Here is a 26,050-nt window from a genome sequence, read left to right on the forward strand (position 1 = left end):
CCATTTCCTCATAATCTCTAAAACTCCGGCCGTTACTCTGGTGACATCTTTTCATCATTACACTGGTGATTAATTCTCATCATTATACTGGTGGCTCTAATTTCCAGTACTAAACTGGTGGCATTAGCAGTGGCCAATTTCTGCCGTTACATTGGTGGCTAAAGCAGTGGGATAAGATATTGTTGTGGGATAGATATTGTTATAGTCAATGAATCGAGATAGAATCCCACAATAACAGTATACTGGAGGCCCACTTAATAACTTGATATTTCTAAAATTAATGATCTTTGAATCTCATGGAGGACAAACAAAATTATTCTTCACTGATAATGGAATGCATACAGAGATGGAAACACAGCTTGTGTATTTTGTGGTTTGGTCCGGTGAGAGTATGGTGGAAGATGAGTTGGTGATGGAAATTAGGGGTCACACGTCAAGAAGAACGAGTGTAGCTCAGTGGACCATTATAGCCGATTCATTAGGTTCTCCCCCCTCAAAACTAAACAATCCACACACATCACGCCATCGTGTAGTGGAAGTGTTGATGGACAGAGGTGTGTACGTGGTAGAGGATGTGTTCACGGGGAAGAGGATACAGGAGGCCGCAGGACAGGTGAAGCCCTGTCGCGGAGAAGAGTGGCTCTTGGAACCCCTAAGGGGGCCTTTGAGCCTGATATGGTGGATGAATAGTTGCCGCCCCATGAGAAACGCCCTCCCTGGAGACTTATTGAAGAGCTGAGTGTTTAAACTGGTATTTGCAGTATTAAGTTAAGTGATGGATAGGGAAATGTGTGCGGGTTGGACTGTCTGACTATTGACTGTGACAATTTAGTGTGTTCATAGGAGTTAGGGTTGTGGGCTCAGCCCAGTTCAGTGGGAGTATTAGGGTGCCTTAATTCGAGGGGCAGTGTGCACCTACCCCTCACATTACAGTCAGCACGGTCTAGGGTGGAACAGTGACTTCAGGACCTGACAGGCGCTCGTCAGTTACTAGATGGAGAGCTGGAAGCGTAATCATGAGTGGATGGGAGCGTGAATGTGATTTACGGGGAGGCGGTGGCTGAATCGGTAGAGAGACGGCCAGCAGTCCTGATGGACGCAGGTTCGAATCCCGGCTGGGGCAGGGAACAGTTTAAGGATTAGAATTTCATAAAAAAAGCAGACTTTCCCGATCTACCAGATGACCCGCCAACATGTCGTAAAAGTACCCCCGCTAATACCAATACATCAGTCCTGTATGAGACAGCCCTAGCATGTATTCAATATGGATGGTGGGTGTTAGTGCCGAAGTGGTGACATGTGGAGGTCTAGGAGGACTACTGGGGGTTGGGATAGGCTACTGCCCCCGAGATATAGGCCCTGACCCCTTTGCCCAGAGTAGGACACATAAAAAATAAAAAGTTACTAGGTTGTATGAATGGGAAGTACCCCTGGGACGATCCTGGCAGCGTGAGTAGAGGTCTGTCCAGGTGAGACGACCATGTTGCCACCCAGGCAGGAGGTTGGCAGGAGCACATCTCTCCACTGAATTTCGAGAATTATTGTGACAGAGAAGCGACCCCCTGGGGTATGCGATTTTACTTGTGGACCGACAGGTGCCACTTATTGGAGGGAGAGTCAGGGAAATCTTTATCTCATCACTTCATAGAGAGGTTCACAGTCAAATTTGGTAAGTCTGTCCCATCTGCACACACGTCCCTAGGAAATGTAGATGAATGATTTGAATGTTGACTTCCGATGTTATTTTTTTTTTTCCCGAGGAAGGACCCGTGTAGTGCCATAATTTTAAGTATAGTATAAGTTAGTATAAACTAGTATTGTATGTGTAATCTTAAGTTTAAGTGTTGATATAAGGTTCGTACAGTTCATAATTTAGCCGTTAAGTCCTATATTTAAGTTTAGTCTTAGATGATATTCATAATGTGAGTACTGTATGATTCTGTTGTTGATAGTACTAAGTTGAGTATTGGTGTGAATATGATTAACTTTTTTTACATATGAACCTGCCGTTTTTAACAAAGATGTATAACCGCGGAAATTTTAGTAGGGATTAATAACCGCGAATGTCTTTCTTCATATTCTGATCTAGAGATTTACATGCCGAAGTTAATAGTATTCCCCTTTTGAACTGTGCAGTGGAGAACTGAGAGGTATCTGAGATATGATTGTTGATGTTAGTCATTTGTGAAGCATGAAACGCATGTTATTGGAGTCGTTTACGTAGGCACATGAACCATGCATGGTAATAAAATTGTTTGGATTCCTAATTGATTTAGCTTTGTTATGATTAAAGTTCCTTTATGCCTATTACAAGAATTTTAAACATCGTAAGTCACTTTTCTATGTATGTTGAGTGCAAACATATCTTTCATATTCTTTGGAGAACTTTGAAGAGTCCATAATGTTAGAAGGTAATCAGTTAAAGTTTCAGCCGATTCCCGAATACTGTGATGTTGAGTATAAAAAGGCAGGGAGCAGCGTCTAACAGTGAAACTGCCGTTCCTCTCTCCATCGTTCACAGGTTAGTGGCGAACTCTCATCCTCCCCCCCTCCTCTTTTCTCCTTCGTGTAATGTAAGTCTTCTTATACGTTTGTTAGTTAAATTGTTGATATTTCCCCTGATTCCATTTGTACTGAATAATGAGACCGCCGTTCCTCTCTCTCCATCGTTCACAGATCGTGCTTTCAAGCCACTGCTTAACCGGCGTCTCACACTAAATCACACACCCTCCCTCTTTTTCTTAGTTCATGCAATCAAAGTGCTTATCAGCTGGTCCATTTGATTACGGTCCACTTGATTACTGTCCATTTGAATACTGTATTCAGTTGTATATGATTCTTGAGTTGTACAAGTTTAGTCATAAGAGAATATCTTTGATAGTAATTTTTAGGTTTGTTCCCAAAGAGTCTGAGACCACGGGATTAATATATCCAGGTGTATCAGTACTCTTTGAATAATGATTTAGGTTGTAAAGATTCATAATTCTGGAGTTACCGACCCTGATTATACTTTGCTTTGTTTCATTCACAGTTCGAAGAGTAATCTATCTTTCAGTTCTTAATGTTTAGTAAATCTTAGGTTAAGTAATTTTGAGTTTAACTTCTGCTATCCTCTAAGAAGTGGTACAGACAAGACTGCGCAGCACAAGAAGGGTACTAATATCTATTCTGCTCAAGCACCCTCATATAAGATCACGTTACCCAATTTCCCAGAATCTCCAAAACTCTCATATACAGATCACTTTACCCTATTTCCCATAATCAAATAAGATCATGCTTCCCTATTTTACATAATCAAATAAGATCACTCTACCCAATTTCTCATAATCTCTAAAATTCTGATCGGTACACTGGATGACTAAAATTTTCCAGCATTACACTGGTGGCATTAGTGGTGGAAAATATAATCATTACGCTATTACAACTCCAGGCTGCGCTGGACGTGATCCCAGTGAAGCGCAGGCCTCTTCTCTCATCAGAGGCCTTTTGTTGAGGTTAAGTTAAAGGATTGTACGGGCTGTAACACTGACGTGCCTGAAGTGGGCAAGTGTATTGTGGCGTTGGAGTCTGCATTGCAGTGTGAGTTTTCTGTAGTGGATTGTTAAGGAATTGTATTTTGTGCTCAAAATGCAACAGAAGTGAATGATGGTTGCATCGTAGTAGGCTAGCTGCACTTGTGTCTTCCTGGGTAGGACAGCTTCTGAGGAGTAGATCTTTGCTGGTGGTTGGTGGAAGTTTATGTGGTTGAAGTTGTGTGAAGGCAGTGTTTCGTAGAGATGGATGGATGAGCTATCAGTTATTCTGCATAGAATTATTTCCTGGGCGGCTGTTCTGTCTTTCTTTTTTTTTCTTTTTTTGTGAGGAATGATATGACATGGGTCGGATGAGTGCTGATCTGAGTCGATAAACTGTCTGTCTCACATAATCGTACGATTCTTAATTACGTAATTTGTTTTTGTTTGATTATCTTTGTGCATATCGTTATTGTTATAATTTATTATTCAATTTTCTCTGTGTTGTTCAAGCTTTTCCATGTTTCTGATAAAGAAAGTGGGCCCAGCTTAGGCTGAGCTAATACATTGTCGTTCTTGTGAAATATTTCTACAACATGCTATTTTAAGTGATTCTTCTGATGTCCAATGGTAGGCTAGTGCTTACAGATGTCTTCAAGACATTTACGAGATACTTTTGTACTGTTGTTTCTTTGTCATGTGTTTATCCAAGATATATTCTACAATTGTTGTAGGTTGCATTTCCAGTAGAAGTGAGTGGTTAATGAGGGAAACATACGATTTTTTTTTTATTTCCTGTCTGTGTGGAATGAAGAGGAGATGGTTGTGAAATTTGGTAAAGCAGCTATTCCGTTTTGTCGACGTCAGTATTCTGAGATGTATAGGTGCTATACTACTGGTGCTGGACCGCTACATGTTCAGTTTTTGGAGTGAATATTGTCTTCAGCATACGGCAATACTGTGACCGTAAGGGAGGTTGGGACTGGATGGCAGAAAATGGTTAAAAAATCGAAGTGAAAGAACCGAGCCTTGTGGAACAACATTGGACAGTATTCTAAATTTGGAACATTGGTCTCGGTAGAATACGTGGGCCTGCCTGCCTTAGATGAAGTTTGCCATCCATAATTTGTTGCTGTTTCCCTCTTTTTGAATAAGATTATGCGTATCTGGTTATTATACCTTGATAATATATCGAGGGATTGTTTACATGTATTGCCACTACTGTGGCTCTTAACTGATGTATTTCTTTTTGAAATCGTCTAAGATGAGTTTGGTCAACATATGTCCAACTTCATACAAATCCCAATGTTACAACCGAAGGAAGTAGGTTTCAAAGTTAGGCTAGGTTGGTAAAACTGGGCACCCATTATTTTACTTTTAAAATATGCAAGGAATGTTTGATTAAGAATGATAAAGCTGTGTAAACATTTGCAAAGGTATCGACCAGTAAAACAAAAGGAACAGTTTGCGTGGATCAGAAACATGAACGAGAAGAGGAAGAAAGAAATGAGTGGTTGTGGTAAATATAGGAAGTTCTGATGAAAGGATGAGGAGGTTAATACCTGCTTAATGCCTCCACCTCGATGTTGGCCGAAGACCTTTTTGGTGTGTGTGTGTGTGTGTGTGTGTGTGTGTGTGTGTGTGTGTGTGTGTGTGTGTGTGTGTGTGTGTTCTCGCCAAATGTGATATTCAGTTCTTCAACTTAAAAAATCAAGTGAAAGTAACATACGAGTATACCATTATCCACTACAGCAATATATGTGCAGGTGAATAAAGTCATGTTGGAAAAGAGACATCTGAAAGACACCAGAAAAATCCATTTTCATTAAACAGACATTTGGCTTAAACATATTTTGAAAATAGTAATCACTTGGAAAAAAAAGGAAGGGGATGAAAAGATGAAAGAGGAGGTAGGTTTTTGGGTATAGCGTCTGTGCTGATTTTTACCCTTGGGTTCTATATATATATATATATATATATATATATATATATATATATATATATATATATATATATATATATATATATATATACATAGAGGGAGAGAGAGAGAGAGAGAGAGAGAGAGAGAGAATGAACAGGGATAGGGGAGTTATCCCCATACGCTGAAGACTGAGTCTATGAATGTGCTTGGATGTAGTACGATTGAGGCTAAAAGGGAGGAGATTGGGAGAATGTTTGTGAGAAGGAAGTTGGATTCCTTAGCTTTGAGTGAAGCAAAGATGAAAGGGAAAGGTGAGTCAAAGTTTCGAAGTGTGAGTGAAAGGATGACAGGTGCTGATAGAGGAAGGGCGAGAGAAGGTGTGGGTTTGTTAGTGAACCCAAAAGTGCAGCAGTGTGTGACTGAATGGAAGGAGGTGTCATCGAGACTGATGTGGGTGAAAGCGAAGTTTGAACGTGTATTGTGGGTATTTGTTAGTGCATATGGGCCTGGTAGCAAAAGGGATGCAGAAGAGAGGGAGTCTTTCTGCAATGATGTTGATGAGTGTCTGCAGTTTTGGAGCAAATGTGAATGTAATGATGGGAGATCTGAATGCTCTAGTGGAAAATGTAGCAGCTGAAGGTGTAGTTGGTATGCATGGTGTACCTGGAAGAAATGAAATTGGGGAACGAATGATAGGGATGTGTGTTGAGCAAGAGACGGTGATTGGTATGAGAAGAAAGACATATGCAGTTTATATACGTATACATGGGTGAGACAGGAGGGTGTAAGTGTTGTTGACAGAGCATTGATGGACTATGTGGTTGTGTCCAGGAATGTAAGAGGAAGATTGTTGGATGTGAGAGTTCTGAGAGGGGAGGGTGGAGGTATATCTGGCCACTACCTGGTGGAGAGAAAGTTGAGAGACGGTAGGAGATGGGTGAGAGGTAGGAGAGTTAGATGTGGAAGGGAGGTATTGAAAGTGAGTGTCTTGAATAAAAAAGAGAAAATGATAGAGTATCACGAGAAGTTGAAAGATGAGTGGAACGCAGTGAATGATCGGGAAAATGGCAGTGTTGAGGAGGAATGGCAGTTTTTAAAGAGAGCTGTGGTGGGGCATGCGGAAGAGGTGTATGGTGTGAGACGAGTGGGTGGTGGTGTAAGAAGAGGAAGTGAATGGTGGTGCAAGGAAGTAAGTATGGTTGTGGCTGAGAAGAGGCGTGCATATGAAGTGTGGCTGCAGAGGAAGAATCAGGTGCCATATGAGAGGTAAAGGGAAAAGAGGAATAGGGCGAGAAAGGCTGTGCGTGATCCTATAGTGACAGCAGATGAGAGGTGGGGTAGGCGGTTGACTGAAAATTTTCAACAGAATAAGAAAATGTTTTGGAAGGAGGTGAAAATGGGACGAAAGGGAGAATCTGGGAAGCAAGAGCGAGTAAAAGCAGAGGATGGAAGGATGGTAACTGAGATAGATACAGTAAGGAAGAGATGAGCAGCTTATTTTGAAAGACTGTTAAATGTTGAGGAGGAAAGGGAGGCTGAGATTGTGGCAGATGGAAGGGTGCAAGGAATAAATATGTTGGGAGAGTTGAATGATTCTTTGATCACGATGGAGGAAGTGCAGGAGGCAGTAAAGGAGATGAAAGCAGGGAAAGCTGCAGGTATGGATGAGTGTGCTGTGGAATGCCTGAAAGGTGGTGGACCAACTATTGTCGAGTGAGTTGTAAGATTGCTCAGTGTGTTTTGTGAGCAGTATGGTGTTGGCTGACTGGGCAAGTGCTTGTGTGGTTCAGTTGTATAAAGGTAACGGTGATAAATATGAATGTATTAGCTTTAGGCGTATGTGTTAAGTGTTGTAGGTAAGGTGTATTGTAGTGTTAATTAAGAGAGCTTGAGAGTGCAGAGAGGGAGTGATTGGTGATGAGCAGTGAGGCTTTAGGAGCGGGAGGGGATACGTGGATCATGTGTTTGCTGTGAGACAGGTGTGTGAAAAGTATTTAGCGAAAGATAAGGATGTGTCTTGGGTGTTCATGGATTTTGAGAAAGCGTATGATAAAATTGATGGGGAGACTTTGTGGACTGTTTTGACACTGTTTGGCCTTGGTGGTAGGTTGTTATAAGGATTGAAAGATTATATGCAAATGGTAGAGTGTGTGTAAGAGTGGGAAATACTGTGAGTGATTGGTTTCCCTGAGAGTGGGGCTGCGGCTGGGATGTGTGATGTTGCCTTGGTTGTTTAATACTTATTTGGATGGTGTTGTTAGGGAGGTGAATGCGAGAGTGTTACGTGGAGGTTTGAGACAGGTGAATGCTGAAAGTAGAGAGTGAAATCTGAATCAGCTGCTGTTTGCGGGTGATATTGCCCTGGTGGCTGATTCAGAGGAGAGGTTGAGACAGTTGGTAGAGGTGTTTGGAAGGGTGTGTGAAAGGAGAAAATTCAGAGTAAATGAGAATAAGAGTAAAGTGATGAATTGTACGAGGTTGGTAGATGGTAGAAGGATGAATGTAGTTTTGAATGGTGAGTTGCTTGAGGAGGTAGAGTGTTTTAAATAATTAGGGTCACATGTTGCCGTGGATGGAAGAATAGATGTAGAAGTGAAGTTTAGAGTGAATGAAGAAGGAAAGGTGCTGGGAGGAATGAAAAAAGTGTTAGATGTCGTTCGCTTAGAATGGATGTAAACAGAAGGCTGTGTGATGGTGTTGTGGTACTGACTGCGTTATACGGGGGTGAAACACGGACTATGGGTGTAGCAGAAAGGAAAGGTTTGAATGTAATGGAGATGAGGTGTCTGAGGAGTATGAATGAAGTGACGCTTGTAGATCAAGGGAGAAATGATGAAGTGCAAAGGAGAACTGGAGTTATGCTAGAAATGGGTAATCGAATTGAGGAAAGTGTGTTGCGATGGTTTGGACATATGGAGAGACTGGATGAAGAGCGATTGGTGAAAAAAGATAACTGGATCGGATGTGGGAGGTGTAAGGATAAGAGGAAGACCACGGATAGGACAGATGGACAGTGTGAAGAGACCATGAGATAAAAGAGGAATGTCTGTTGAGCAAGGAACAGTGGCTGTGCGTGATAGGTGATTGGAGAGAAGTTGTGAATGAATAATTGATGACACGGCCCTGAGGGGATATTCTCCCGCATTTGGTCTGATCAGCTGATCAGGTCAGGTGTGGGTAAGCGGATGGGTCCATTATGATGTGGCAGGAGAAAACCTGCTCCCGTCGGACCCCGCTGCGGATGTCGCTGATTGCACTACGCAGATGACCCTCGTGCGGTGTGGTACGATGAGGATCTGCCCCTTCTCCCATTAGGGCTAAAATACGAATAACTGTGTGTGTTTGAATGTGTAATTTGGGAGTGTGTCGTCCTGTCTCGGCTACCTCCCTTTCTTTGGAGGAAGCAGCCTACGTATACAGTACAGTACAGATAGATAGATATAGAAAAGTTATATTTACTTTATTTTGCCAACCCCATATTGAATGACTGTTTTGTGTTTTCGCAAAGTGCAGTTCGTTTGACCATACTGTAGAAAATGTGGCTTCACTGTGGATGCAGACTCTTCATGGAAAAGACTCTGTTGAGCTACGTTAGAAGATGCCATAGAACTACTGGTCGACTCCAAGGAGATACACCAGGAATATGGTGATCAAAATCCCACATATCCATTGCAATACTTACACGCAAACAAGGAGCTCATGACGCTTATCTCACAAACTTATTGTCATGATCTCAGTTCCCTACTTTCCGGTATGAAAGGAGAAAAGGATATGAGAACAACACATATGGTTCCATCAAGCAATGAAAGATGCTCAAGGTTCACAAAAAGGCTTCTGTCAAATTAACTGAACGAACACGTTATCATACTGAAAACAAATTTTCTTGATATGGACAAAGCACTTTGTTTATAATATATAATCAGACCCATAATCGTGGATGTCTTGAATAATGTACCTAGTGCCCCTCTGTTAAACATCCTGCTGGATTAATCGCAAACATTCACCGAAGCTATTAAAGCAATAGACTACCGCTAAGGCACTCATGACCCAAATACACCTCTATTGGTTTGGCCGCACTAAAAAGAATGTCGGACCAACGATTGCAAAAGCAGGTTCTACATGGGTGGTTAATCGAGGGAACAGTATCGGAAGGGGGCCAATGCCCCCCCCCCTCCCCCCGAAGAATTGTGGCATTTGAATTTCACACCTTGTGTAACTGGTAACAAAGAGTCCATCATGGACCTGATACTGCTGTAAAGGCATAATACACCTGGTATGTGGTGGCAGTCGTCATCCACTCACTTGATGTAGGCTGTCTACTTCCTTCACCTTTATCATTAGTTTCCGTGCCTGCTATCCTCTCTTATTTTTCCCAAGCCTTTCCTGTAACCATTTACTGCTCGTTCTTCTACTTCAGGCTCTGCACTGAATGACAAGCCTCAATGTTTCATATAATTCAGGAAAAGTTGAAAAACGCTGGGTGGGAAGCATATATCAAAATCACAGGATGGTGTGGAACCTGCTATGGTGCTTCTCCTAAGTGGGTGGAGAGAGGCAAATGTGCCGTCCAGTCGAGAACCAAACCTCCACATTCTTCCCCACGCTTCGCAATGGCAAGGTGCTGTCCACTGTAAGGGAATATCAGTTCACTGCACAGGACGGCCCTGTTGGTTCGGTTCCTTGACTGTGGTTGATGGGTCTGCTCTCCCATAAAACAACAATAGCACCTTAAGGGGTTGCTAACCACGGAGCAAGGGGAAAAAAGCATCAGTCGACACCACCGCGCTACAGGAGTTCCTCCGCGTTGGAAACAACACTTCCATTGGTGAAACAAGATCTGGGACTCCCATGTAGGATATCACTGCCACCTGCGTCCGCATCAGCAACGACATACATTGTAACTCCTTCATTACCCCTTCATCAGTTCGTTTTGTAACAGCTTCTTCGTCATCGACTACAGTGGACTGCTCTAAACATTGTGTGTGTGTGTGTGTGTGTGTGTGTGTGTGTGTGTGTGTGTGTGTGTGTGTGTGTGTGTGTCGCAACGAAAGTTATGGACAGCAGAGTGAAAGTCATGGTAAAAAGTAAAGATTGCAGAGTTTCTTATCTGACATGGGGATAATGTGCTGCCTGCTAATAAAGAACAGGTAGCAATCTGGCTTAGAGACATCGTCATTCACATTGTGATATGCCTGTGAATGGAACAAGACTTGAAGCGGCGGAAGTGTAAATACCTGGATTCAATAATGCAAAACAAAAGTCCTCTAAAAGAAAAGTAGCCAGAGAGCCAAGTATGAATGGCGAAGGAAGACTGAATGAAAGTACGTTCGTACTCACATTACATGTGGATGTAAAACTTTCGTACGGCATGAGTTTGAAATGTCAGTTGTGAGAAAGTAGTAAATGAGTGCGAGTCTAGATTTAAGGGATATCTTACCTATTCTGGACCTACATTCCTGTGTTAGCCCTAGCAGTAAAGGGATCAAGGAAAACAATTGAGTTGTACAGAGGAGAGTGGACAGGAGATGGAATATAAATTTATGAAGTATGAGTAAAGAAGTCTGTTGACTGGAGGGTAGGAAAGTGTGCTTTGACGGCATGGTTACATACAATGCATATAGTACGCGAATTGACTCCCGAACACCCGTGATGTTGTTAATTTTTTTTTTTTCTGTGAACATGAGTAATAGAACTTATGTAAATAATTATTTGTGCACCATCCTAAAGCCAAAAGTTCCACCCTAGGTATTTCAACCCACGACATCACTGAATACAACCACACTGAAGGTACTAGATGTTACCCAACACTGTTATTACACGTTTGGATGCAGATTCTGTGCTAACAGCCAGATAAAATAGAGAGAGAGAGAGAGAGAGAGAGAGAGAGAGAGAGAGAGGCCTTCCCCAAGGGGCAAGGCGAAGCGATTCATGTCTAGCGAGGCTCGGAATATGATCTTGAGCTTCTTTTACCAGTTTCGAACGAGTGAGAGATTTTCATCCCTACTACACACCCATACTCTTTTGTGATAATATCTTTAGCAGCTGCGAAGTTATGGTAACAGACACACATACAGTAGGCTACCTTCACCTATCTATCTCTATCTATTGCCAGACGCCTCAATCCCGTTTGGGGTGGGCACAAACAAATCGCCTCCACGTCGCCCTGTCCCCCGCCATTTCACTGCCCCACTACCAAATCACACACCCCTCTCTCATATACCTCTCCACCCCATCTCTCCATCTCATTCTCGGCCTCCCCCTCCCTCTTCCCCCCTCCACCTCACTCACATACACTCTCTTCGTCAGCCTCTCACTCTCCATTCTCTCCACATGGCCAAACCACCTCAGTGTGTTCCTCATAACGCTTCCTATCACATCCACATCCACACCACAACGCGCCTTTATATCCTCATTTGTCAGCCTGTCTCTCCATGTGACTCCACAGGCTCCTCTTAAATAACTCATTTCCACTGCTCTCACTCTTGACTTGTGTCCTTCCAACAACGTCCAAGCTTCACTTCCATACGTTAGAGTTGGTATCACAATACTGTCATGTAGTAACTTTTTCACCTCCATGCTCACTTCCCTGTTTCTTATCACTGCTTTCAAAGAACCAGCAACCTTTCTTCCCTGCTGTACCCTTTCAAGCACTTCACCCTCCAAACCTCCATCCTTACTCATCACACTACCCTTCACCTACTGTCACGAATTTCGAGTTCTTTGCAGATTTTCATCCCTGCTGTAAACTTGTAAAATTTTGTGATGACATCCTGAACGGTAACGAAGTTGTCATCCTAACAGTTACAAAGACACATAGACGGACAAACTGAAAACAAAGCTCGACGGTTTTGATCCCTACATCACACCTGTGAAATTTTGTGAAGATATCTTGAGCGGTTACGAAGTTGTCGTGGTAACAGACACCCAAACCTTGACCTACTTTCACCAATTTTGAACTTATGATCGATTTTTTCCTATCCAACACACCTGTAAAATTTTGTGATGATATCATGAGCGGTTGCCAAGTTATTGAGGTAACAGACACACATACACCCAGACACAGAGAGACAAATTGAAAACAATAACAGCTTCGCTATTGCGGCTGGTAAATAAAGGTCCCCCCCCCCTGGGGGTAAACACACCAGCCGTGAGCCAATATATATCCAGCGCGGATCGGAATATGACTGTGACCTTGACCTACTTTCGCTACTTTCGAACTCGTATGAGACTTTCATTCCTCCTACACACCTGTAAAATTCTGTGATATCTTGAGCAGTTGTGAAGTTTTCATGGTAACAGGCACACAGGCCTCAACCTTCTTTCACCAGCTTTGAACACGTAAGAGATTTTCGTCCCTACTACATACCTGTAAAGCTTTGTGATGATATCTTGAGCGGTTGCGACCTTATCTTAGTAACAGACACACAGACCTTGACTTGCTTTCACCAGTTTCGAAATCGTTGAAGGATTTCGTCCCTACTATACACTTGTAAAATATTGTGATATCTTGAGCGGTTGCGAAGTTGTCTTGGTAACAGACACAGAGACCTTGACCTACTTTCACCAATTTCGAACTCGCAGGAGATTTTCGTCCTACTACACACCTGGAAAATTATGTGATGATATCTTAAGAGGGTGTGAAATTATCGTGCTAACAGACACTGACACACACACACACACACACACACACACACACACACACACACACACACACACACACACACACACACACAAAGCTTCGCTATGGCGCCTGGTAATTAGAACTGTGAAATCAGCAGTTATGATGAAGGTTAAGAGGAAATAGTCACTCTCTCTGACAAGTAAACAAACGAGAGTAGAGAGTATGTTCGTAATAATGCGACGCCACATCCCGCCTCGACGTTGACAGAATGAGTTTTCCCGTACTCGGACAATTGATACCGCTTAAGGGATGAGTCTCACCCTTGCTCGCTGGACAGTTACAGTCGATTGTCGAGTCATGTTGTGCCCATCGAGGCCGGACTTGTTGCGTATTACAGTGGTAACTTGTATTATAGCTTATGAATTGGTGTAAACCTAATTATATTTCCTTGGGAACCTTCAGTCATAAGTAGCTTTCTTAACATTTCGCCTTGCAAACATGGCACGTTGTTTGCAACTGGACACCGAGTGTGTGTGTGTGTGTGTGAGAGAGAGGGAGAGAGAGAGAGAGATAAGCGTGGGTGAAAAGGGTGTATGTGAATATGTCACTGTAGGCATGGTAGGTGAGCTTGCATTTGAATGGATATTGTAAATGGGAAAATGAAGTATGAATATAAAGAAGCTACCAGTAAAGAATTAGTAAAATGTGGTTATAGATCGATGACAAGATCCGCCTTGTTTATAACTTCCCGTCCCGGAGGGACAAGAGACGGATATTGTTTTCACTCGGTTTGCCTGTCTTTGTTTGTCTGTCTGTCTGTCTGTTAACAACTTTATGCGAAAACTACTGGTGCGATTTTGATCAAAATTGTAGGGATGATTTGGCTATGACCTTCTGATCACCTCATTAAATTTTGGGCTAAATTGGGCCAAAGCCCAGGCTGTAGGCCCCCCAAATGTATAAAGTAAAAATAGTTTTTTTTTTTTTTTCGCCACAAATCCTTTAAAATTTGTCATATCGACATGAAACTAAAACCTAACGTGCATCTTTCATATCTGCATCTTATAGCATGCCTCATTACATCAGGAGGATCACTTGCCAGGTATCGGAAGGGGGGGTCAATATGAAATGGGAAGGCCCTAAAATTTCAAATGTGCATAAAATCGTCAATTTTCACCCGATTTATTCCATATTTGATATGTGACATCTTTGACTAGATATCCTGTTGTGTTTTACGTCAGCACTTTATGACTGCATGGGATGGGTTTGTTGTGCCCGGCACCGTTTTTTGTTATTACTTTGTAAACGACTTATGGCAAAGTATATCCTGTAGGTATCTGAGAAGGGTATAAAAAAGAATATATATATATATATATATATATATATATATATATATATATATATATATATATATATATATATATATATATATATATATATATATATATGCGAATGAAAGACTAAGATCAAGGCAAGGGGTTGAAATACTTAGCTATAGAATATGTGACTTTACCTGACATTGACCCCACCCTCCCATGTCAGTTCATGACTGGAATGTCACTCAGCCATATTGCAGAACTTCTGCCTATCAGAATTCTTTCATTCCCCGAACTGCATCTCTGAGTGGAGATTGTGACTGCATGGTTGGTGTGGATTAGGATAAAAGTAAAGAAGGAGAAATGACTGTTAATCATATAAGATGGATCAAACAATGAGGGGAGTGGTCAGGAAACGAATGATTTTTGGAAGAGTTTTTCGAGTCTGTGAGTAATACAGAAATCAGTACTAGAGGTGTGAGGTTTGAATTCAAGTGTTGGGAGAAAGATGACGAAAATATAACTGGGGAGCAAGTAGTGTCCGGAGTATATGACAAGAGGGAATTTCGTTTAGAGCTTTTTAAGGAGAAATGGTTTGGTAATTGGGTTTTCTCTAAAATTTTCCTAAGTATATACCTAATTACAGTGTCTATTTTCTGTTGTCATTATAATGTTTATCTCTTATGATTTTTTATTTTTTTTTATTATCGACCTATGGAGTATTTTGTTACACTATGGAAGAGAAGTTGCATATCACAGTACAGTTTGCATTGGTATAGAGTGTATAACATTACAGCAGTGTGTGTGTGTGTGTGTGTGTGTGTGTGTGTGTGTGTGTGTGTGTGTGTGTGTGTTAATAAAGTGTGAACCACTGTATAATGTGCTATACAGTACAGTGTGTAATACATCATTATATGATCTGATATATAGATTTTATTACAGGTTATGGTGGGCTGCAGCACGGTAAGAACTACATTACAGTATGTGCACAGTATGGAGTGCGTCACAGTATACTGTGTGGTGCAGTAAAGTATGTAGTAAAAATAGTGTGTGGAACAGTGTAATGTTTAGGAGAGCAGAGTGCCTGCTGCGGAATAGTGCGCGGTACTGTGGTGGTATAATGTAGTGTGCGGTATACTCAGTGTGCTGTACAGAATAACAGGCTGTATAGTATTCTGTGCCCTACAATACAATGTGCACTTCAGTATACAGTACTGTGCTGCAGCATAGTTTGCATTACAGTATCTTATGCACTAAAGTATAGTCTACACTACATTATACTGTGTGCTGCACTATAGTGTGAGGTATAGTATGCTGTGTGTGCCTCACCTGTCAGCAGTAAAGATTTAGTGAAGGAGGCCGCTACGGCAGGGACGAGGACCAGGTAGAGGAGGAGCAGGCAGAGTTGCCTGGCTGAGGGCGTCATGGCTAGTGAGGCAGCGCCGCCTCCGCTCTCACCATTACACCCATACAGTGCTCAACTTTAAGAGCAACGCGACCTTTCTCTTCTCGCCAAGGCGCACGTCTGAATACACCATTGAACAGCTAATCTGCCTGTGGAGATGAGCCTGCTGAATTATGACGGCACAATTAGCATAACAACTGCTTGTTATTGGATCCCGGTTCAAGTCAGTGACTGACCTGTCAGAGGTCGAGCAGGGGAAAACTTTCTTTAAAAACACGCCAGGGTCTGTTTTGTGCAGGGGAGGGAAAAGAGGGATAAGGGAGGAAGGAGAACAGTAGTGTTATTTACTTCTCAGTATCATGGCAGTGTTTATCAGTGTACTTGTTTCCTTCCTCAGCGGACAGTCTGCAGGACAACTAGTATCTATTTATATATCCATTGCCAGACGCCTTAATCCCTTATACGGGGTGGCCACAAACAAATTGCCTCCACGTCGCCATGCCCCCCGCCATTTCACTGCCCTGCTCCCAATTCACACCCCCCTCTCGCATATACCTCTTCACTCCATCCCTCCATCTCATCCAAGGCCAAGGACAACTAGTATATGTCAGTTCATTTTTCTCCGACTTCACGTACTGAATAATGGGACTGTATATCAAGTCATCAGTCCTGTGTATTATCAGTGGTACACTTGTTACGAGTATGAAAACTAAAATTCATTGTCCAATTGTTCTGGTTCTAAATTCTAATATCAAGTAGAATGTTTCGTGAGAGAAAGAAAATATTAAAATTTTTACGGGACTGACGTTAATGGTGGTATTAAGAAAGTTATATTCTTCGGAGTGAAGTCCATTACCTAGACGTTCTGTTGATTTTATGTGCGTTCAAGATGAAGCGTAGATCAATTTGGCTAAGTAAACTGTCTTTCTTATTCTTTAGCCAGTGGATGAGTTTGTAAGGAAATGAGGTTTGGAAGTCGATAAGGCTAGGGAACTGACTAGAGATCAAGCTGGCTGGATGATTGATGTGAGAAGTGCATGATCAGGGATTTTGGCATCCCTTTTTAACGTGGCAGTGTCCGGATTCACTCAATCGGATACGTTTATGTGAAGCTACAGAACGTGGTGAATGTTTTTGGCGTATCTGATAGAGCCAGGATTCCGGGGGCTTGAGTGATGAGTGAATGGAAGCGTGGCCCATTGGCCTGGGCAAATTTTGGCTGTCGCCCTTGGGTGGGAAAGGAGGTCCGGATGCTGATGATAGTAGAAGGAGACTAGAGTCATATAGGGCTAAAAATTTGTTGTATGCAAAGGGAAGAAAACACATGGCGACCTAATTGCACGTCACGTGATTACACCTCTTTGAGCCCTGGGGCATCTGTTTCTTTTTATTCTTGCCATCTCCAGCCGACTTTAGTCAATTTAGGGGTCAATTTTTCGAACTAGAATGGTCTGATATGATCTAGATCAGTGGTTCTCAAACTGGGGGTAATTACCCCCGTGGGGGTAATGAAGCCATTTCTGGGGGTAACGAGGCACTTTCTAAAAGTAATACTCCTTTGGAGGAAATTGATAATCAATAATGATAATAAATAAATGAATAAATGAATAAAAAAATAAAAAGGTTGTATTAAATAAATAAAAGTTTGTATTAAAACCAAAGCCAGGAATCAGCTGAAAGACGCAGATGCTGATAGGCGATGTGCACTGTCCTCTACAGACCCTCTCACTGATATATTATTAAAGGACAAACAATATCATGTTTCCCATTAATAATGCAGCAATAATGTCTGTTTTCTAGTAATTACCAAAGAAATAATGCTTTAATTCCAATTTGTAATGAAAGGAACAATGCTTTAATTTTAATATATTGTCAAAGAAATAATGTCTAAATTGTTTATTTCTTAAGGAAAATAAATTTCTTACATATAAAATGCATTAGAAATTTAGCATTCCAATATTTTTCTTTCCTTTAACTTCACAAGAGGAATGGTTAAGGGTAATGGTGATCTATCACACCACTGCCGGGGGTAACGATACCAAAAAGTTTGAGAACCACTGGTCTAGATGATTTAGACATTTTCCTTCATTACGAGACAGGTTTCATAATTCAAATTTAAGTCGCCTGGTACCGGCAAGAGTATAATGAACAGGGCGTCACCCAAATTCTGCTTGTTAACGATGCCGGGTCACGTTTAGTTTGAAATGTTGAGGAGCTCATAGCCAAAATAATCGGAAAACCTAGAAAGCACTAACAGAGTGCATACCTCCGGCAATGCCACTGCCATTAAAAAGGATCCGGATCAGGATCCGAACTAAACTTTAATCAATTCTTTCTGGTCCATAGTCAAATTTCCACAAAATTTCACTGAAGGTCATTAAGACCTAGTGGAGATATTGTGAGGGAAACCCCGGATACAGATCCGGATCAGACCCAAATGTAATAATTTCTTCCTTGGCCAATGACCCACCTTTCCACAAAATTTCAAAATCCGTTCATAACATTTTGAGTAACGTTGCCTACAGACAGACAGTCAGACAGACAAAGGAACAAACAAACAAGCCAGAAACATAATTTCCTTGGCGGAGGTAATGGTGTGAAGATTTATTCCAGTTTGTAATGTTATCGGCCACATAATTTCTCGCTTTTTATCACCATTTTCATTTGCTGACTCCCTGTAGATCGTTTCCACGTGACGTCATGAGTCATGTGACATTTGTTTACGGTGCCATATTGGACGGCAAATTGTTGACGTCTAGAGAGAGAGAATTGCAGATTCCAAAATTGTTTACCACTTTTGTGCCTTCGGCTGTAAGACAAGGCAGAAAACTGGATGTGGGGTAAACTTCTACTAGTTTCTAGCCAATGAGGAAAGGCGAGAGAAGTGGATGGCTGCCATGAAAATGGAGAATTGGCAGCTGACGGCCTACTCCCGGTTCTGTTGCATGCATTTCATATCAGGTGAGCTGATGATTTGTGGGTAGATACGGGCATTTTTACCATTCTTATCAGTTGCAGGTGTCGTGGGATATCCTAATTGTGTTAATGTCAGAGCACAAGACCCACACGGCCATGAGTGTGCGTAGGAAAAGAGGGGAAGGGTCCATGTCACAGGCCTTGTTTTGATATTATTCCAGAGTTTCACCTAAACCAACTCTGACATAGTAATAATGATCAAGAATGTTAGATGTGTAAGTAAAACCGATTAAATTACAGGTTAGGTCATGCTTGAAGTTAGGTTAGGTTAGGTAAGGAGGTTAGGTTACGTTTGGTTAGGCTAAAGCATATATTTTTATTCAATCTTTTTTACTGTGATTCATTTGAAACTGATATTTGTGTCATGGTGGATGATTTTAATAATAGTGCAGTACAGAATATTGTTCAAGACTTCAGTAAAAAACTTGTATATCATTGTAAGCCTGTGTGCTAAACAATGTTGCAATTAAAACTGCAGCAAAATTACTAGTACTACTATTTATATTTTTCTGTTTTATTTAGAAAACAATGTTGCTGCATAGAAAGCAAAACTGTCAATACATGTTCCAATTAAATGTACATATTCCACTTAGTACAAAAGTACTTTAATTACAAATAAAAGGATTAATAATGTACTTATATCTACAGCCCCCTGTATTTTTCTTTTACCATGTATGTAGCTACTAAGATTTTTTTGTTGTTCATATAAAATGTAAAATCATAAAAACTATATTGTTTAAGTCTTTTAGTTTTATGTTGTGGTACTCGTCAGCATAAAATAAATAACCTTTATTCATATTTGTGCCAGTGTTATGTTTCAGTTGTAATGTAAAAGTTTACTTCAAGAGTAGTGTTGACAGTTTTGGCCTATATTATCAGGTCAGGTGCGGGTAAGGGGATGGGTCTGTTATGATGTGACAGGGGTAAACCAGTTCTGCTGTCGGGCCCTGCTGCAGATGTCACTGATTGAATTGCGCAGTTGACCCTTGTGCGGTGTGGTGCGGTGAGGATCTGTCCGTTCTCCCCTTTGGGGCTAAGATGCGAATGAATGTGTTTGAATGGATGAGTAAATGGGGAGTGTGTCGTCCTGTCTCGGCTACCTCCCTCTCCTTGGGGGAAGCAGGCTAGGTATATAGATAGATAGATGTAAAACTACTTTAGACATCAGTATGTAGGCTGTGTGTATGTTCAGAGGTCTATAATTACTGAAATTTCCAATATTAGTAAATTTTCTTGGTAAATTTCCAGAATTACACCCAACTCACCTTGAAGCTTAAAATTTTCATTTTTAAATGTTTTATAGTGTGATTAATTTGAATCTGATATTCATTTCTGTCGGAAATTACTTTTTTTTTTTTTTAATTCCAAACCAAGCTAACCCAACCAACTTAGGACCTAACTTTAAGATTAAGAAGAGAGGATAACTGCAGTAGGCCAATAGCCCCATGCTAGACAGCTCCCACAAGAGTGTAACTAATTTACCCTGCCTGCAATAGCCCATGCAGGCCCATGCTAGGCAGCTCTTACAGAAATGAGACTACAGGAATGACAAATTTTGTACGCAACCCATACCTGTCATACGCTTATCTAGCCTATGCTTGCAACTTTCTAAATAGGGGGCAGTAACTAGGGTACATCACTGGGAAACCAAGTCATCAACTACTCGATTCCCAGTCAGTGTAATACAATTCCTCCCCCCTTGGGCCCCACGTCAATAAGTTGCTGATTACCAAGTCGATTTATAAGTACCATATGTCAATCCCAGCTGTCTACATTGCATATACACAATATGACATGTCTGTTTACCTTGAAGGATGCCCTGGTGAACTTTGATGGAGTGTTTACCAAATAGTGATAGCGATCGCTATATCTGAGATCTGGTTTCGGTCCCCAATCCTTGAAACTGATGAATTTCTCCCTAGATATGGTGTAATGATCTAGCCTCAAACAATTCATCATGTTCCTGTACAGATCTTGGTGGCATTGATTCAGATTTCTGCATATATCTGACTGTTTCATCTCTGACAGCCCTGTCTGGACAGCCATTACTGCGAGGAGTTTGCCATCCAATATGGAGTCGTAAACAAAGTCACGTGACTTCTGTGACGTCACTGGAAAAGGTCTATACATTACCATCCGGTTTGTCTAAGATCGAAGTCTCCCATGAACACTGGACTGCTTTAGAACTCTGGTCGTCTAATGACCCAAGATATCAGTCAAGTGATGGTCATATGTTGTGTGCGTTGACCCGAAACACAAGGTGGTGGATAGAGGTGATAGAGGTGCTTAGTTCACGTAACACCACCATACCCGGGTAGAGGGGAGGGGGGGGAGGAAACCTCCCATCCTCGCACCTGTCAAAACCCCATTTAGTGTAAGCCTAGTGTACATTATAATCATCATTAACATGAACCATCTCAGGAATACTTGTGAACATCGACCGCTCGCAACCACATCCATGACTTACTGCACTGTTTTAAAATTCTTCATGTTATATCTGCATACTCCTGTCACATGGTGGTTGGTGGTGGCGACCATCATCCACTCACTTAATGTAACACTGCCTAGTTCTTCCTTTACCTTTATTTTTTATTATTTATTTTTCTTTTTTTGTCTGCCCTTCTCTGTGCTTGTTTCTCCCATCCTCCCCGCCACTCTTCTGCCGACCTCAAGTGACTCTACATTGAATGACAAACGTCACTGTTTCCTGTAACCCATGAAACCATTTCCAGTGCTGGTTGGCAACAATATTACCAGATAACGGGATAATGCAGACCCTACTAAAGTGCTGTTAGGTGGATGGAGAAAAGTAAATACAGCATCCACCCAAGAATCAAACCTCCACACTCTTCCCCTGGCCTAGCTGTGAGAAGCTGCTGTATGCACTGTGGGGGAAAACATGTTAAAAGCTTGGAAGGTCCATGCAGGGACGATCGCTTGCCTGAGGTTGATGGGTCTGCTCGGCCACACAGACCTGGGTTACACAGCACCACAAAAAACTACTGTCTCATCTTCGAACCTGCTATGTTGCCATAGTATTTTTTTCATCTTACTGATACTGTCAGTTTTTTGTCCTTTCTCTTAGCTTCTCTAGTTACCAGTCCTTCCCATGTCATATTTGCTCTTTAGCTTATTCACTGTTATATCTTACGGTCAAAGCTCTATTCTGTTCTTTTAAATAAGTTAATGTCCTTCTGTCTCTTAGTGTTATTTCCAGTTCTGGTGTCTACATTGTTCTTTGTGCATATTCTCATAATTTTTCATGTATTTCCACATCATCTGTTACTAGATAAAGTAAATGTACGTATAAGTAAAACTGCATTAAATCGTCATCGCTATGAATCCAATCTTGACGAAATATGAGTTTTGCAGAATTATCCAACAAACTGAATCATCCTTCAATAAATCTGCATAATTATTAAATATGTAGAGTAAGGTAAAAATCACCAATGGACTTAATTTCGTCCTTACTTTTTTTCAAAAGGGGCTCCAGTATTATATCAGAGCATAATGATTTTTTGTGACAGATATGCTTTGTTAAGTGCTTCCAGTACGAGTGTATTATTGTACATTAAGCAGTATAATTGCATCAATATTATTGGATCAACATTTTTACCAGTATTCTTACAACTAAAGTTGCCTTACTATCTTTCGTATTACAGAAGAATGTGTCACGAAGTTTTATTTCTTACTTTCAGATTGCTAATATTTTCTCAGTTACACACTTGTGAGAAAAATATCCTATTCTTTTTTTTCCTCTTCTTTTCTGTCGTTCATTTAGCCCGGCGCCTCCCGACAGATTATTCACCAATGACCGCCCCCCCCCCCCATCTCGGCAGATTTTCTAATTTTTTTGGGGGGGCTCAAACCTCTGCTTTTTAAGAGAAACATTGGAAAATACCAAAAAAATTGCTCACCTGAGCTTATAAGTACGTTATACAGGTGTCTCTCCCTCTGAACACCCGGTACTGTGTTCTCTGGAGCCGCGCTGCTGCTGTCACGTTTTCTATGGTAAGGGTAACTATTGCAGACCACTCAGAATAGGTAGATATTTGTTCATTTGGTACGAATTTATATGTCGTACAAGAATATATTGGTTTTCACACAATATATTAGCGATATCAGCGTTGTTTCAGTCATCAAACACATCAACATACCGCACCTTCCTTGGCGATGTTACCTTGTCATCACTTCTGCTAGTTTCTTCCTCCAGCTCCACGTAATCTTTATCCTCCACATCGTCATCGATTGGGGAATCACTCTTGTCTTGAATTGCATTGTTGGAGAGACCGCAGCGCGACATGTCTTTCCTGGTCAGGTCACTGCTAATAGGTGAGTTGCCGCGACAATGGCGTGTGGGGGTCCCGTGGGGTCAGGCACGTCGCCGCCTGGCGGCGGGTAGAGGAAGATCTCCCACATAGGCCTACCAAAATCACCTGCAAAGCTTGAAAAACGTGCGAATGACAGACCTTGCAATTACAGAACGTACTGGTGTGACGACGGGTCTCAGCGTGAGAAAATGTTGTGACATACCCATATATTGATGGGACGCGGTGGGTTTATAACTGAGTGTGTGTTGTGTACTTTTTCCTTCTAGCATATTCAGCAGTACACCTTTGACTCCGGACTTGCATAATCGTCGTTAAATAAGTGGGTACTTCCTTTGCCCACTCATTCTTTGCTGCACTGCCTTTGGGTAACTTTGCACTAACCACAAGCCAAATGGTTTACTGTAACCCGGGAAGCCATGACCTACGTTGGGTGGTAACCTTAGAACCGATCTCTGGGATAATGGAGAAAGAATATTGCCCTCCAAAATATCTGCTGCTCTCAGGGCAAAATGGGGGAACGCAGCAGTAATTAGGGTCTCCCCATCTTCTGTTCACTCTAATATTTGGAAAGCCTTGTGCCTGGGTCATGTGCCTGCCCAGCGCCTGGACAAATAGGCAGGTTCGAATGGCTGTGTGGATTGCTTCCACTTTAGATATTAGATCATCCATCAGAAAATAGAAGCATACAATTGCCCACATTTGTAAGCTTATCCATACAACGATTGGTTCAACTGATCGACACTGTCATATTCTCCTCTGGCCTAATAGATATGCAAGTGCAAGCACCCTACTTTGCCCTCTCATTTTCATCCACTTCAGCACACACACCTACTCCACTCTCCGAATCTCTCACACATTCTCTTTTGCGTATGATGTCGTTCAACCGGCATACTGTATATGCACTTTAAATCTTTAAGTACTTGCCCAGTCGTCTATCTATCTATCTATCTATTGCCAGACGCCATAATCCCGTATGGGGTGGCCATTTGACTCTGAGTTATTTGTTTTACAGGGAGGGGCACTAACCCTTCACCAACCCACTTGACACGTAGGGAACACGTATGGTTTGGTTATATGGTTACCACCCAGCGTTGTAAATGGTTCCTCTCTGATATTTCATTATTCTCAGTTATTGCATTCCAATTCGAAATCAAAAGACACTCCTTCATCTAGTCCACTATCGTCAACTGTTGGTCTGTCTGGTTCATAGGCGATTTAATCATAGAATACTTTAACAGTCTTCGTTTGTAACTGACTGGTGTATAACCACTTGTGATATCTTTTATTCACCACAACGCTCAGGGAAAACGTGTTTAGTACTGTTTTCCCCGGGCAGTGGCGTAGTCAGGCCTGGGCTTTGGGGGCTATATCCCCAAATGTTTTATGAATAGCCCCGGATCTCAACTAGTTTTTTTTTTTTTTTTTTTTTTTTTACAAAAATAAGAATAGCCCCGGCCGAGGCCAACACAAAATTTTAATTCTTGATGTCTGTATTAGAACTGATAAATCTCGTACGGATAACATTCGGTTCAATCCCGTCCGGTTTACGTTCGTTCCTATCACGTATTCACGGCCACTCACCAGTCGGCCATGAGTAACGCAGTGATGCCAGCCCACGCATACATGTGTGTGTGTGTGTGTGTGAGAGAGAGAGAGAGAGAGAGAGAGAGAGAGAGAGAGAGAGAGAGAGAGCAGCGCAGAGGTTACAGGTCTTGTCGACATCTGGTGGTAGCTAGCAAGACCTGAGGCTATGGATATAAGAAGTTTAAATAAAAAAAAAATGGAACCAAGGCAATGAAGTGCAGCCTGCAAGGGTAGAGGAGGCGGGGAAAAAGTTACTTCTTGCTGTTGCTGTAGCAGCAGATGAGTCAGGACGAGAGATTCCCGCTGCCTGTACATTGTCTACAAGCTCGGGTTGAAGTGGGCTTTTTAGCCAGTTAACCAGCTGGCCAGTGTAGCTCTGTGGTTCTCAAATGTTTTTGTCAAACAAGGCACACCAAGTATTTAAGGTACAGTTTTGATTATAGCTATGTAAATCAGTCATCAAAAAAGAAAGGCACACCAGTTTCAGAACCATTGGTCTAGCTAGCACGCACTCACTGTGATACTGTAATACTAATATTGTTTACAAAGTAAATTGCTCCAGCTTCCCATTGGAAAAAAATCTACTCAGTCAGTACCACTTTTAATTATTGAGAGGAAAAAAATCCGCCAATTATTTTTGCTCGTTTTGTATCATTTCCCAGTACACGTTAGTGTGCCAACAATGCCATTCAAAGATGACTAGTTAGTGTGTGTGTGTGTGTGTGTGTGTGTGTGTGTGTGTGTGTGTGTGTGTGTGTGTGTGTGTGTGTGTGTGTATGTGTGTGTGTGTGTATAGCTAGCCTTCATTCACTGTGATATTGTAATATTAATATAATTTACAAAGTAAATTGCTCCATCTTCTTTTATAAAGTCTACTCAGTCAGTGCCACTTTGAGTTATTTAGAAGAAAAAATCTACTCATTATTTGAGTGTGTTTTGTATGATTTCCCCATTCACATTAATGTGCCATTGAAAGATGACTAGTTAGTTATTGTGTGTGTGTGTGTGTGTGTGTGTGTGTGTGTGTGTGTGTGTGTGTGTGTGTGTGTGTGAGTGTGTGCAATAAGCAATTTATAATAATGCATTTATTTGTATAGCGCATCACTTTTCATAACGAAATGTGGCTCAAAACATTTCATATAGGAGAATGAATGATATATAAATGAAAGTCATAAAAGACATGGTGATGATTAAATTAGACCATGGCATAACAGGTGTGAAATAAATCAAATGTAGACTAACATAGGACAATAAAACAAAAATGCAGTGTAAATGAGAGTGATTAGTAAAATACGTAAAATTACTTGGTAAAAACATGTTAACTAGGTAAATCACAGAGCAAATGAAACAGTTGATAGAGTTGTGAGTTTTGTTGTGGGTA

At 41.5% G+C, this 26,050-nt stretch overlaps 1 protein-coding gene across 1 annotated transcript in view; it reads right to left on the reverse strand.

Annotated features, from left to right (window-relative positions):
* Nucleotides 1–23,057, reverse strand: part of LOC145398215 (glutamate receptor ionotropic, delta-1-like) — a 150,844-nt gene extending 127,787 nt beyond the window's left edge. Inside the window, exons 1-2 of the mRNA XM_080271168.1 lie at nt 22,935–23,057; nt 21,594–21,639 (exon numbers count right to left, since the gene is read on the reverse strand). Coding sequence (XP_080127294.1) covers nt 21,594–21,639; nt 22,935–23,057 — 169 coding nt within the window. The remainder of the gene's footprint in view (nt 1–21,593; nt 21,640–22,934) is intronic.
* Between the last annotated feature and the right edge of the window lie 2,993 nt (nt 23,058–26,050).

Source organism: Coenobita brevimanus, chromosome 44 (genome assembly GCF_032717465.1).
Source record: "Coenobita brevimanus isolate Jiangsu-jjx chromosome 44, ASM3271746v2, whole genome shotgun sequence".
Classification (NCBI taxonomy): domain Eukaryota; kingdom Metazoa; phylum Arthropoda; class Malacostraca; order Decapoda; family Coenobitidae; genus Coenobita; species Coenobita brevimanus.